We start from the raw sequence: 14,472 nt of genomic DNA on the forward strand, positions 1-14,472 counted from the left end.
GCCGGAGCGAAAGCCTTGCCAGCAGCCAGGGGAAGGAAGGCACATTCTTGTACAAATCTTCGTGCATCAGGCCTCTAGTGTGATAATAAAAATGGAGAGTCCTGGCCAGGAGGCTCAGTTAATTGGAGTGTGATCCCATACACCAAAGGTTGTGGGTTTGATTCCCAATCAGGGCACATACCTAGGTTTCATGTTCAGTCCCTGGTTGGGCAAATATGGGAGGCAACTGATTAAAGTTTCTCTCCCACATTGATATTTCTCTCCCCACCTCTTTCTCTTTCTCTCCTTCCTCCCCTTAAAAATTAATAAAACATATCTTTAGGAGAGAATTACATTTAAGAGAGAGAGAGAGAGAGAGAAAACTTCCCCTCCTCCCCTTCCCCCCACAAAAAAAGGGCCCAGAAATGTCATCTGAGAGCCTCCTTTCCTGCTAGACTTCCTTGTACATAATTTGTCTTCATAGAGATCAAAGGAAATTCTGGGTAATTATTTTAAGTAATTAATTAAGTGAAATTGATCTGCAATTATTCCAATGCTTAACTGAACTATGATATAAAGAAAAGATAACAGGCAGAATCCAGGCTCACCATGATCTTTATTAATCTCCTTGTTATAATGAATACCTCTCCTTATGTTCTTCTGAGCACTTGTAATAAGGATATAAAAGAAAGCAATGGAGCATCTCCTCTTGGCACAGTGAGTTGTGTCTCTGACTCTGGGGCCTTGACTTGTTGAAGAAGACACTATGAAAGACCTGTGTCCCCATGGATGTGATTGCATTGAACAGACACTGAGAATTGGGACAGTGGAAGAAGTTCTGGCCAGTGCTTCAAGTGAATTCCATGATTCAAAGGTGTATTACAGAATAGTAAACCAACTATTAAGGACCCAAAAGATAATAGAGCAAGGTGAGGAAGACCAGATGAGGTATGGGGCATACATCGAATAGGTCAGCCCAAAAGGTCTGAGATTAGCAAACCCAACAGTAGTATTCTGCTCTCTTTTGTAATTCTGCCCTGTATGGCTGAGCAAGGGCTCACTGAGTTTTCCAGAAAGTGCCGAGATGGGGCAGAAGGTGGCGGTGCCAAGAGTATCTTCCTCCTCTCCAGGTGCGACCTTCTCCCACCTGGACTCTGAGGGTGTGATGTGCTGTGCCGTGCCCAAAATGGGCCCTCTAGTCTGCAGCATCCTGGCCATCCAGGTGCTGTGTACTCACATTTCTTGGAAATAATCACTGGGTAAACCAGATTTTTTTATTTTAACCCTTGACCTATTTTAAGAAGGAAATGGAGGAAGGAAGAGCTGTAAGGAAGGCATTTTCCTTGTAGGCTTTGAGAGCAAAGCTAGGAAAGAATTTTAAGTGGTCCAGAGAGGGAGTGAGGTGGTGCATAGAAGACAGGCAGGAAGCAAGATGAATGAAACCAAGGAAAACTGCTGAGCTGTGGCTGTGGAAATGAAGGCTGAGTTTTAAAGAACTTGTCCCCACAGACGATGATCTCTAGAGATCCTGGATCAGGATGTGTGGATGGCCAGGAGCTGACGACACTGGCTGATAGCAGTGAGGACCAATGTGCTTGAAAAAGAGCAGGGCTACCGGTTCTGCTTTACACACAGGACACTGTGCTGAGTTTGGCCTCGTGGGTAATTCTGGTGAACTCAGAAAGGGAAGCCTGAGAGAGTTAGAAAACTCAAACCTCAGCTCCATGTCGCTGAACTATGAGGCTTTGTGAAAATAAATTTGTCTGAACCTCAGTTTTTTTAATCTATTGTAGCAAGTTGAATATGGTCCCCCAAAGATGTCCATGTCCTAATTGCTGGAACTGCACGGGTGAATGTGTCATCTTAAATGGTAAAATGGGCTTTGCAGATTGATTAAGATAATGATCTTGAGATAGGAAACTATCCTGGATTATCTCGGTGGGCTCAATGTCATCCCAAAGTTCTTATGAGAGAGATGCAGGCATGAGAGTGAGGATGAGAGAGGGGATGTGATGATGGGAGCAAAGACTGCAGTGGCGATAGGAAGAGAACCAGGGAACCTGGGCAGCCTCTAGAAACTGCCACTGGTTTTAGCCCAGTGGGACTTACGAAAATTCAACCATAATGATATCCACCTGATAGGGCTTCTGTGACAGGTTAAATGAGACAAGTTTACAGCACATAACACAGTGTCAGCCAGGTAAGGGGTTGTGTTTTTTAAGATTGTATTATTAGATCCGGGTTAGATCCCAAGTCTGATTTAAAGCCCACCCATTATGCTGCACTAAAGCCAACTTGGTGTGGTTGGAAATGGATGCAGCTCTTCCAAAGATACTCTGAGGTGTTTTAGAATTATCGGAACCCAAGAAGATGCTCCCGAGTCCTTCATCTCAGGAAGCTTTGGGGGATCCCAGAGGTCCCGCATCCCAGCTCCTCACAGCTGTGTTCTCGGCCGTGCTCACAGGATTGCAGGCGCACTCGAGGCACACTCTCAGATAATGTAGCAGTGAAGGCTGAAAAATGTCAGCAGGCTCTGTGGCTGTGAAGTGGGTGAGAAGGACACAGAGGATGTCGTTAACAAATGGCTGGCGGCTGCCAGGGTGTTGCCTGACTCCGGTGACTTCACTTCGTAACGTCCTGATCGCTCATTTATGTGGATCTTTCTAGGTTCCTGCCATCCTCATGGGCTCTGTTTTGTGCCTGAGAGACTGACTATACAAAATGACAAGGGCCAGACCATATGTAAAAGTTGAATTCTGAACTGTAATCCACAGCAACCAGCTCAGGAAACCAACCCATTATCCACAATAACTAGCCCAGGAAATCTGCCTGCTCTCTATAAATCAGACCGTCTGAAGGCAGACCTCTCTCTCTAGTAACAATTTAGGAAACCAAACAAGAACCGCTGAAACAATCAGCCCGGGAGGGCCAGGATTCCATTGATAACTGACACCTTCCCTGATCTTCGTCCCCACTTCCAACTTAGGATCAACCAGAGAAATACGCTGCCCAACCCATCACCTCGGATGCCTAGCTGGCCCTCCTATGGCTTCCCCAGTCCAACAGCCCCAAATGGGGGCACACCTGACACCTTCCTTTTTTTTTTTCCCCTCTGCAAAGCTTTTCCTCTCTTCTTCCTGGATTGTCTCGGTGGGCTCAATGTCATCCCAAAGTTTTTAAGAGAGAGATGCAGGCGTGAGAGTGAGAATGAGAGAGGGGATGTGATGATGGATGGAAAGAATGCAGTGGCGATAGGAAGAGAACCAGGGAACATGGGTCTCGGCCAAATGTAAGTATATAAGTAGGTATTATCAAGTGATGGTGCTAACTCCCTGCTATAAAAAGCAATCTCTGACTAAACAGCTTTTGCTTGTTCTTATTTGGTTGGTATTCATTCATTTCCACACACCACATATGGCCAGAGAGGATTTTAAAAAATATATATTTTATTGATTTTTTATTTTTGTTTTTATTTATTTATTTATTTTTACAGAGAGGAAGGGAGAGGGATAGAGAGTTAGAAACATTGATCAGCTGTCTCCTGCATACTCCCCACTGAGGTTGTGCCTGCAACTGAGGTACATGCCCTTGATTGGAATCAAACCCGGGACTTTTCAGTCCGCAGGCCAACACTCTATCCACTGAGCCAAACTGGTTAGGACCCAGAGTGAATTTTAGTATGAAAACGTGCTCTCTGCACCTGACCATGGATGATTTAGTCATGTGATCAGATCAGAGTGAGGATGACTGTGGCCACATGAAGCCCAAGACCTCTCTTGGTTTCTGTCTTTGTGGCATGCACATGGCTACCTCAGGAGTAGGGGGTGAGTGTGATGAAATAGTGACTGAGTTCTGTTCGAACTTGAATTAGTTCTGGTTCCACTGGGTAGAACATAAAGTAAGTAATTAGTGAAGGCAAATGGGAAAAACCCCAAATTGGAATTGCGTTTTTAACTAACACTTGGGAGAGGACAATTTAGAAATGAAGACAACATATTTCCCTAATCCCCTGCACACAGATCTCATTTTACAGAAGACAATGAGAAGGTAAGTTTTAAGTGGTGTCACAGGGAATGTTAGAAGCTACCGTTGCTAATCGAAAAGCTATCAGGGCAAGGAAATATCCAGGTGGTTATGGGGTACAGATATTGCAGGAACTCTCTGTGGATATCTCAAATTGTCGGTCTTTGAAAATAAGGTCCACGTGCAATGCTCTCTGCAGTGTCATTGTCAAGCTTGCTACTAAGTTTATAAGTAGGTATTATCAAGATAGATTCTCATGATATGTACCTGGCTCCAAGGATCACAGTTGATTATTATTCTGGGGATCATCCCCTCCCTCTCTCTCTGTATACAAAAATAAAAAGCCAAGGTTTGGTAATGGTTAAGAAAATTGTTGACATTGTGGGTAATTATAGGAATTTGCTTCTTTAATTTGGTTTTTAATTTAAATCCTTATTCTGTGTTTGTAGATATTATGGGTTATTATTTTCTTTGGCTGCACAGCTTTTAATGGGTTGGAACACTAAATAATGTGATTTTGTCCTAGCCAGTTTGGCTCAGTGGATAGAGCATTAGTGTGAATTGAGGGTCTCAGGTTCAATTCCTTTCAAGGGCACATACCTCAGTTGCAGGCTTCTCCCCGACCTGGACCCTGGTTGGGGTGAGTGCAGGAGGCAACCAATGGATGTGTTTCTCTCACATCAATATTTCTCTCTGTCTGCCCTCTCTCTTCCACTCTCTCTAAAAATTAATGGAAAAATATCTTCAAGTGAGGGTTAAAAACAAAAACAACCCCCTCACACACAAATAAATCAATATTGTGATTCTCCATTTTGTTTTATTATTATTTTTATTTTGTGTGATTCCCCATTTTATATGGCACTTTAACAACTTCACACTCACCATTTTGATATACTAATACCCCTATCCCAGAAGGCTGGTGAGACAGACAGTGTACCCATTTAGCTGGTGAGAAACCTAAGCTCATACTTTTAGCAAGCTGTGATTTGAATCCCGATCTTTTCTTAAAACTGAGAGGGAGGGAGGGGGAGAGACATGAATTTGTTGTTCCATTTATTTATGCATTCACTGGTTGCTTCTTGTATGTGCCTGGACCAGGGATTGATCGGGAAACCTTGGTGTATGGGGATGATGCTCTAATCAACTGAGCTACTTGGTCAGGACATGAACCCAGATCTTTTGATATCAAGTATTCAACACCCATTAACAGGGTTCCCAATGCTTTCATTGAACACAATACAATTTTGTTTCCCCTTTCAACTGACAGCCAACGATTCAAAAGTAAGAACTCTTTTGGGTAAGTCTGAATAAGAGGAGTTGAGAGAGAAGGAGGGAAAGATGTTTTGCAGCCTTAGAAAGTTAATTAGTGTGTGTGTGTGTGTGTGTGTGTGTGTGTGTGTGGAGGGGGGAGGTTGAAGGGAGGCACGAGGGCAGGCAGAGGAAATCATTTATTTTATAGACATGTTGTTTGTGTGTAAGCTGTAAAATATCAAGACACAGAGTCTAGAACTATGCAACCAACATGGTAGCCACCAGCCACTCACCACATGTAGCCATTGGGCAATTGAAATGTGGTTCATTTGAACTGAAATATGCTCCACCTGTCAATTCCGCATCGATTTAAAAGACTTCCTATAAAAAAGAATGGAAACTACCTCAATAATTTTATATAGATTAAATAAAATATATTGTTAAAGTGAATTTCATGTATTATTTTTAATTTTTACTATGTGACTCACATTTGGTGCTCACATTTAATTTCTATTGGACAGGGCTGGTCCAGAGGTTTCCCCTTTGGATGAAACAGTCACGGGGGAGGTGAAGGGAAGTGAGGCCAGGAGACTATCGTTGCCTCAAAGGGGACAGAGACTCTGCTCTCAGAAGGCTGGTCCACCCTGCCCTTGAGAAGGGGGCCCTTATTTGCAAGACATTCAAGAAGCAGCCAGAGTCCCTCGTGGCCATTTCAATGGAAATATTTTTAAGTTCTGAAGCCTCGTTTCTTTCCTAAACTCCCCCAGGCAAAGGGGATTATTGCTTCCTGGAAATCGAAGCAGGGGACTTGAAAGTGTTTCATATTAAAAACAGAAAAGCTCAAGGAGGAGGAAAATAATTATGTTTCTAAAAGCTTTTTAGAACAAATGCTTGCTTGTGAGAAATAATTTTCCTATAAATATTTTATTCCTCCTTCTCTTTCTTCTGTCCCCCAGCTGAGGATTTCCACATGGACACAGGAGATGATTTCCCCCTTGGGAGAGAAGATCAAAGCCCCCCGGCCCACTTGCTGCTGAGTTTGACTCACAGTCTTTGCAGTGTCTGCTTCCACCCGCCTGCAGGGCTATGAGATGAAGTGGGCTCAGAACGTTGGAAAAACAGACAAAGAACACAGAGAAAAATTCAGAGCTACATCGCATCTGAGTTCAGTTGTCTCAAACAAAAAAGGTTTAAGGCTTGGCTAGAGAGAGGAACGCTTATGCTTTGTCGGTGGGAACCTGGCCATTCTGGAAGACGTTTAGAATATAAGTGTTCAATTACTCCTGATTGAGGCTAAAGATAACTAAAGAAAACGAACAGCCCATTAAATGGTGTTTCCCAACCCAAAGCCCAGTGTGCCCAATGCTTTGAAAGGCCAAAACTCAAAACGCCAGGGTTTGGAGTAAGGAAAGATTTACTGATGGAGGAGGTGCCAACAAAGACAATGGGAGATCTTGTGATGCTTCAGATTCATCTTGCTTGCTGGGCCAGGCCAAAGGGTTTTTAAGGGGCTGAGGGAACAGTATGCAGAAGTGGGTGAGTTTTCATCAGAGGACCTTGGAACTTGGTCATTTGTGTAACGGGGTGTCAACACCAGATCTTCCTGGACAAAGAACCTTTGGTTTCTGAAAGGGTTCTGGTGTTGCAGTTCCGGTTGTGTCCTGGTTTGGTTCCACGTGTGTATGGGGTGGGGGAGAATGAGGCTTCGGTTCCAGGTGCAGCTGGAGGTCAAGTTCTCTCCTCTGCGCATGCGCCGGCTGCATGACTTGCAGTATTGGTTTGTTGTCTCTGAAGAGCAACTCACTACGGTATCTCATTAAAAAGGATAGGACCATTTTGAGCTGGTTCTGCAGGCGCAATGGGACTTGAAAAATATTTGAAGATCAGAAAACAGGGAAGGCACTAGAATAAGAGTTCCAGAGACTAAAGACTGGGCCTGGATAATTCCTAACACCTAGAGGCCAGTTCCACACCTGTCCTCAGAGTGAAGCTCAGCAAAAGTTCAACCTATAAAGAGCTTGGAGTGGGAATGATGTGCCCCAAGGTGTTAAACTTTTTAAAAAAATATATTTTATTGATTTTTTACAGAGAGGAAGGGAGAGAGATAGAGAGCTAGAAACGTCGATGAGAGAGAAACATCGACCAGCTGCCTCTTGCACACCCCACACCGGGGATGTGCCCGCAACCAGTGTACATGCCCTTGACCGGAATCGAACCTGGGACCTTTCAGTCCGCAGACCGACGCTCTACCACTGAGCCAAACTGGTTTCGGCTCAAGGTGTTAAACTTGGAAAACTGAGGGAATGATGGTACCACTGAGAGAAAAGGGGAAGCTAGGGAAAGACCTAATGTTGGGGGTAGATCATAACTTAGATTTGGTCGATGTGTTGAAATGATAGTAAATATCCTATTGCCCATGGACAGCAGGTAGCTGAAAAGAGGGCTCAAGATTACCTTTGATGACTGAAACTGGTTTGGCTCAGAGGATAAAGCATCGACCTGCAGACTGAAAGGTCCCAGGTTCGATTCTAGTCAAGGGCATGTACCAGTAGGGTGTGTGCAGGAGGCAGCTGATGGATGTTTCTAACTATCCCTCTCTCTTCCTCTCTATAAAAAAATAAATAAAATATATTTATTTTAAAAAAATTTATCTTCAATGATCAGCAGCATCGAGTCAGCTCTTAGCTAAGAAACCATAATCACATTTGGTATAATCCCCTCAAAAGAATGTGGATACATAGGGTGTATACAAATGGAGGAATTAGGATGGTGTAGGGCTGAGCATTGTGGCCAGGACATTCAGCTTTAAGGCGCAAAACTTACAGAAATATATTTTTGCTGTCTTTGCATGCAAGGGCCTGACCTGCAGCAGGGGTAGACTTGTTCTGTGCTAGGAGACCATCTTCCTGGCTCACCCATGTTTCTGCTCACGTTGCAATCAGGGCACTGCCTGCTCTTGGTTCCAGACTGTCTTTCCAAGCATGACATATAGCAAACAGCTTTGGGAAGCAGAGGTACGGTCTCCCTCCAGAGCAAAACATAGATTTGCTTACAGCTTTGGAAGGCACACAAAGTATCTTCTTTCACAGAAAATGGCAGACATGCTTACTGCTCATTACAAAAGATTCTAGTTTTCTAAGCTCTTGAACTCAGTTTTTTCCTATAGCACAACCCACTTTGTGGGCCGATGTCAGCAGATCCCCTTCATGTGGGAACTGGACTTGGGGATCTGGCTCCAAAAATGCCGATAATCTGGCTGCTGCAATTGCCCTGAGTCTGTCTCTGACCCAGGAATCTCATGTTTTCAACCAGAGTCCATAAAATGGTGGCAGGCTGACTTGTCTCAGGCCCTTCAGAGGTTTTGAAAGCCACCCTCAGGAATTCTTCTTCTGGATCTAAGAAACTGTAGGAGACCCCGAAGGGAGTCTATAATTAAAGCCAAGTCAGGGAGAGTTCTTCTCTAGGGGATGAGAAAAGAGAGAAGGAAAAAAATGGGCCTCATTGCTTTTGGGCATGCCTTTCATATGGATGTGGGCTCACATATTTCAGCAGCATATATGAAGGATGGCATAGGAGCATGCAACCCAAAACACACAGACAGACAAATGACAAGTAGGATAAGGTGGGCAATGGGCTGCAGGTTTTGTTTTGTTGTTGTTGTTTTTTATAATACAAAACCAAAAGAAAAAAAAGGAATTTTAACATAAATTTTGCAACAAAAATAATACATTTAAAATGTATTAGTCTCATTTTTTTATTATTTTAATTTTTTGTTAAATCCTCACTGTAAGATATTCTCTCCATTGATTTTGTAGAGAGAGTTGAATAGTGGGGGAGAGGGAGAGAGGCAAGGGAGACATTGATGTGAGAGAGCCACATCAATTGGTTGCCTCCCACATGTACCCCAATGGGGCATGAACCTGCAACTAGATTCATGCCTTTGATCAGACTCAAACCCACTATCCTTTGGTTCGCCAGCCAACACTCTTAACCACTGAGCCATGCCAGCCAGTACAATCTCTTGTGTTGTTGTTGTTGTTTTATAACAAAATAAGCCTATGCATTTATAAATGAATTTGTGTGGCCCCAAGGCTTTACTTATTTACTCTTTTGGTCCTGGAATGAGTAATTATTATAATTATTATTACTCAATCACCTGCTTCCTCAATGCTGACAGAAAGATTTAGTGCAATACAAAATCTAGGTCTTTGGGGAGAGAGTGTATCTTTTGCCCCTCCTTATTGCCCCCCCACCTCTCCAACCTTCACCCCATTCACCTTGAACCTTCCAGTAAAGTCCAGAGGGGTGCTGAGAGGGGCATACAGGGCAGGAGTCTTCTGAAAAGTTGCTCCTTAAAAAAGATTACGTTGACATTTGAGGTTAAAATTTAAATGTAAATAGTTGCAAAGGCTTTAATTTCCAATGCATTGTTAGTAGTATGAAAGAAAAAAATTGTCCCAAAACTATCGGTGGAAGGAATTTATTTTTATGATGCAATTTATAGTCCCTTCCATGAAGTAATTATGATTCCTGATAAAATGCCTGAATAATTTCCGGATAGACTTTAAGGGGATTAAGAAATCCTAAGAAGTTAGTGTTTCTCACTCAGCTATCTTAAAACTCATCCATCAATCAGACTTTGGCTATTCTTTGGTTGTGGCACCATTTCTTTTTTCTTTAGAGATCTGTTCCAAGAGAGAATCCCCAAATTGCCAGTTTGAAACAAAATTTTTATACATACTAATAACAACTTTATCTGAGAAAGTATTTTGACAATTGACACTTTAAAATAAATTTGCTACATCACTTTTGATTATAGATGATGGAATCTAAATACCATAATGGTTTTATGTTCAGCATCATATACATGAAAACTGTAGAAATAAAAGTTTATTTTTTGACACCTAAAAGTTTCAATTTTCCTTTTTGCCCTTCGAATTCATATTTCTACCCTCCATTTTATCCTAATATGATATTTCTTACAACTGAAATCTTAAAATTAAACTTTCATAATTTTCTAAAACAAAAGTAAGTCTTTATTTTTTTCTGGGTTGAGTAAGTACGATTTTTGTTATTATTTAGTTGATAAAAATGTACACATATATTACACATTTTGATAAATAACTATTAAATATAAATTTTAAATTTTATTGGGAAAAAAACACCTCTTAATTAAATAAATGGGGCTGGTTTATTCCAATTACCCAAGAAGGACATGTATCCATAAATAGAAATGACCTATTACTAGGGAGAGCTACGTTCACCATCAAGTCTATTCTTGTTTTGTTTTTTTGTTTTTTGTTCACATAAGTACATGGGAGTGGAAGGAGTTTGTTATAGCAATATTACTCAACTCTTTGGACTTCTGAGTTACATTCTGAAATCACATTTAAAATAACATATCTGCCAGCTGTCATGACTAGGTACTCTTTCAACTTTGTTGAAAGCAAGGAATGGGAAAAATGGTTTGCAACAGCATTAGTTCCTCCTCCTACGGATTCAAATCAGACATTTTGGTAACTGGAGGGTTTTAATACTCAAGGGCAATGCCCAGGAATGTGAAGATAAATTGGCTTAGTTGGGGGGAAAGGGGAAAAGAAGGCCTTACAAAAAAAAATCTCTGCCTTATAGATTTTGCTCATATCCTTAGTGCAAATATTTCTATAATCACAGAACCAGTCTAAACTGGCCTCCATATACATATATGCCTAATATGCAAATTGTCCCTTCAGGAGTTCAGCTGGGAGATTGGGAGTTCGATCGCTTGCTATGATGTGTGCTGACCACCAAGGGATGGCATGGAATGAAGGAAGGCTCTGGCCAGCAGCCCACAGCTGTGGAAGGGAGACCCTGGCCAGCAGCTGGAAGGCCCCGATTGGCCCTAATTGCCAGCCAAGCCTAGGGACCCTACCTGTGCATGAATTTCATGCGCAGGGCCTCTAGTTTCTAATAAGATACTAAGTTGTTTTTCAGAGATAACAGAACAAGGCTGAAAATCTTGAAGTTGGACAGTAGACATGTGCAATAAATAAAATTCACCCTAGAATAACTTTTCATCATCAAGGATTCAAAATCCACTAGGGATGCATACTAACCACCTCCAAACTCAAACATATGAAGTATAAAAAGCCGTGATAATAAAAAATTATCCCTAGCACCTGCGCATTAGGCCCCCAAGACTGTAGTGCATGCGCACCAGGCTCTTGTTGAGAGCTCCTTTAAACACCTGATTATCCCTTGGTGTCTCAAGGTCCCCTGTGCAGCCTTTTGAAGATCACTGATTGCTCTTTGAGCTTCGTTCACCAGATCTTGGCTCAGCTCCTGCCTCCTATAACTTGTAATGTTTGAGATCATGGGCATATTGTTTAACTTCTATAAATCTCTGTTTCCTCCTACAAAATAGGAGAAGCCTATGCTTACATTCCAAGGAAGTAAGAACAGTGGTGGTATGTATATTGTTCCACACATGGATGTTATTATCAGTCCTCTTTTATTTTTCTGTTAATCCTCACCTGAGGATATTTTTTCTTTTTCTTTTAAAAATATATTTGTATTGATTTCAGAGAGGAAGGGAGAGGGAGAAAGAAATAGAGACATCAATGAGAGAGAATCATTGATTGGCTGCCTCCTGTACGCCTCCTAGTGGGGATCAAGACTACAACCTGGGCATGTGTCCTTGACCAGAATCAAACACAAGACCCTTCAGTCTGCACTCACTGATAGGGCTGAGGATGCTTTGTTCCATTGATTTTTATAGACAGTGGAAGGGAAGGAGAGTGGGAGGGGAGAAAAGAAAGAGAAAGAAACATCTATGTGAGAGAAACTCACCAATTGGTTGCCTCTCTCATGAGTTCTAACCAGGCAGAGATAACCTGCAGCCCAGGTATATGTCCTTGACGGGGAACCTGAGATCCTTCGGTGTGTGGTCAATGTTCCAACCACTGAGCAACACCAGCCAGGGCCAGAATCTTAATAGAGTTGAAAGGAATATACTTGAGGATTGATGTTTGGGGTATACATAGGGGCTTTTTTTTTTTTTTTCTTTCCAAAGCAAATAACTGCTTTATCTTAAAATGCTCACTTCAAAACAGAACTTTCAGCTTGTTTTCTCCATTTTATGCAATCTTTTATTTTAGGTAAAGGCTGGGATTGCCACTTGGTGTGGACAAACACACACAAGAACAACAATGGCTCTCTTTGGGAGTAGAACCCAAGTCTAGTCCATCTTGGATGTACGGTAATTAACCAGGCAGATTAGTAACTAGGAAACAGAAGGTCCTCCTTCTAAGGTGATTTCACCTGTAAGGCAATTGGTAACCAGGTCCCCCGGGCCTTCATTAGCATGAGGTTCCTGGTGGTTCCACTGGCTTGTTAAGGGGATTGTTAAGGTCTTGTTTAATGACGATGAATGGCGGAGCAAAGTCTCGTCACCACATTATAAACAATTCTAGGGCACAACCAATATCTCACACTGTCTTTGATTTGTCTTCACAGTATTAACTGGACAGACAAAGAAAGTTTAATAGCAAGGTGGCTTTTTCTGATAACATAAAAAAGGCCCTTTTATTAGTGCTGGTTAATTAGAAACTTACTCTATCTTAACCATCTAAAATATGCTTACCTTGTGTGTGTGTGTGTGTGTGTGTGTGTGTGTGTGTGTGTGTGAAGTGTTACAGGATAGCAGCCACCCTAAAAAGTATTCAGCTTAAAAGCAGTAATGGAAGATCGAAGTGGAATTTTGATAACAAAAGTTTCAATACAAAAACAATTTTTATACACTTATTTTATTTCAGACAAAAATAATCTCAAAACAAAAGCAAAGCTTTGTTAAAAACTTAAGAAGACAGTCTATTAAACATAATCACCAACACGTCCCCGAAATAAATTTGATTGGCTATCACTCCTTCAAATGGTACCCCAAAGGAAAAAACTTAATAAAATGAGCTAACTTGGGAGGCCCACTGCAGATTCCCCAAAAGGCTTATGTATATGGCATTACTAAGTATCTACATCAGGGTCATATTTGGTAACAGTCCCATGATCTTTTGATGAAGGCTTTCTGTCTTGTTAGGTGTTTTTGTTTGCTAGGCTTACATTGGTACCCAAAACAAACTCCCATCAATAGGAAATTGGCTTTAAGTAATTTTGGGGGGTAGCATGATGAATTGGTGTAATACCATTCGTACCCTATCTGGTTTTCTTTGTGTCCAGTCGGATGCATATTTCATGGTTGTCCAAGGCCTGTGCTATGAGCACAGACATGGAACAAATATGATTTTTTGGGTTAAGGACAAGGAACCTGTATTATCACTTATTCAATCGAGTTTCACATTTTTTGTTTTGTTTTTATTTTCTTTCTGTATTGTGCATAATAAATACTTAGAAACAGATGTTCCTACCAACCAGAAGGTTTTCATTAAATATCCTATTGTTTAAAACTGCAAATGTATTGTTTAAGTAGCCATTAGACATACCCAGGCTTGAAATATATGCTGTCGCTGGCAAATGTTTAAAAAAGTTTTGGTCCTTATGCATTGCTGTACAGAGCTGGGTTTTAAGTTGTTCTGATGTCTCTAGAATCTAAACATTATCACAGAACTTTAAAATGTTTCTCGCTTGTTTCATAAGGTCCTTCATGGAGATATGACATTGACCCCTAGCAAAAGGTCACACTTGTTTCCATTTCATGCCCCACAGTCCTGGCTCTTCTGAAACCTCCACACCCTGATCCAATCTTGGGAATGTTTTGCTCTTTTGAAAATTCCTCCCTCCCACCCCTGCAACAAATGTCCTTTGTCACATAATTAAAAAAAAAAAAAATCTCTGGAAGATCCAAGTTGAATAACAATAAAGTTCTGGTTGGGACCTTCATAAGCTTGACAATGTAGAATTGTATTTTTTAAAAAGTGTGCAACCACATTTGTCTGGGAAGCAAAGGACACCACAGAATAAGATCAGAATAGAATTTCAACTGACTCCCTAATTTCCTTAGCATGGCTTGTATTTCAAGTCCTTCCTGTTTCTTTCTGATAGAGCAGGTGTACATTACTAACTATTAGTGATAAGAAAGAATAAAAACAACCACTGCCTTAGAAGTACAATTGAAATGAGAATTTAGGTTCACATTTTAAAGTAGTCATTTTAGCATAAGTTTAATTACATGTTAGACTACTTGCAATTCTGTTCAATCAGTAGAGCCTTAATAGGAAAGCCAGACAT

General features: G+C 41.4%; 1 protein-coding gene across 1 annotated transcript in view; it reads right to left on the reverse strand.

Moving 5' to 3' along the window:
• Window positions 1-2,397: 2,397 nt before the first annotated feature.
• BCL2 (BCL2 apoptosis regulator) overlaps window positions 2,398-14,472 on the reverse strand; it is a 178,004-nt gene continuing 165,929 nt past the window's right edge. The window contains exon 3 of the mRNA XM_084887299.1: window positions 2,398-2,518. Within this exon, the coding sequence (XP_084743425.1) occupies window positions 2,471-2,518 (48 nt within the window). The 3' untranslated portion in view covers window positions 2,398-2,470. The remainder of the gene's footprint in view (window positions 2,519-14,472) is intronic.

The sequence above is a fragment of the Pipistrellus hanaki genome, assembly GCF_964339955.1.
Source record: "Pipistrellus hanaki genome assembly, chromosome: 6".
Classification (NCBI taxonomy): Eukaryota; Metazoa; Chordata; class Mammalia; order Chiroptera; family Vespertilionidae; genus Pipistrellus; species Pipistrellus hanaki.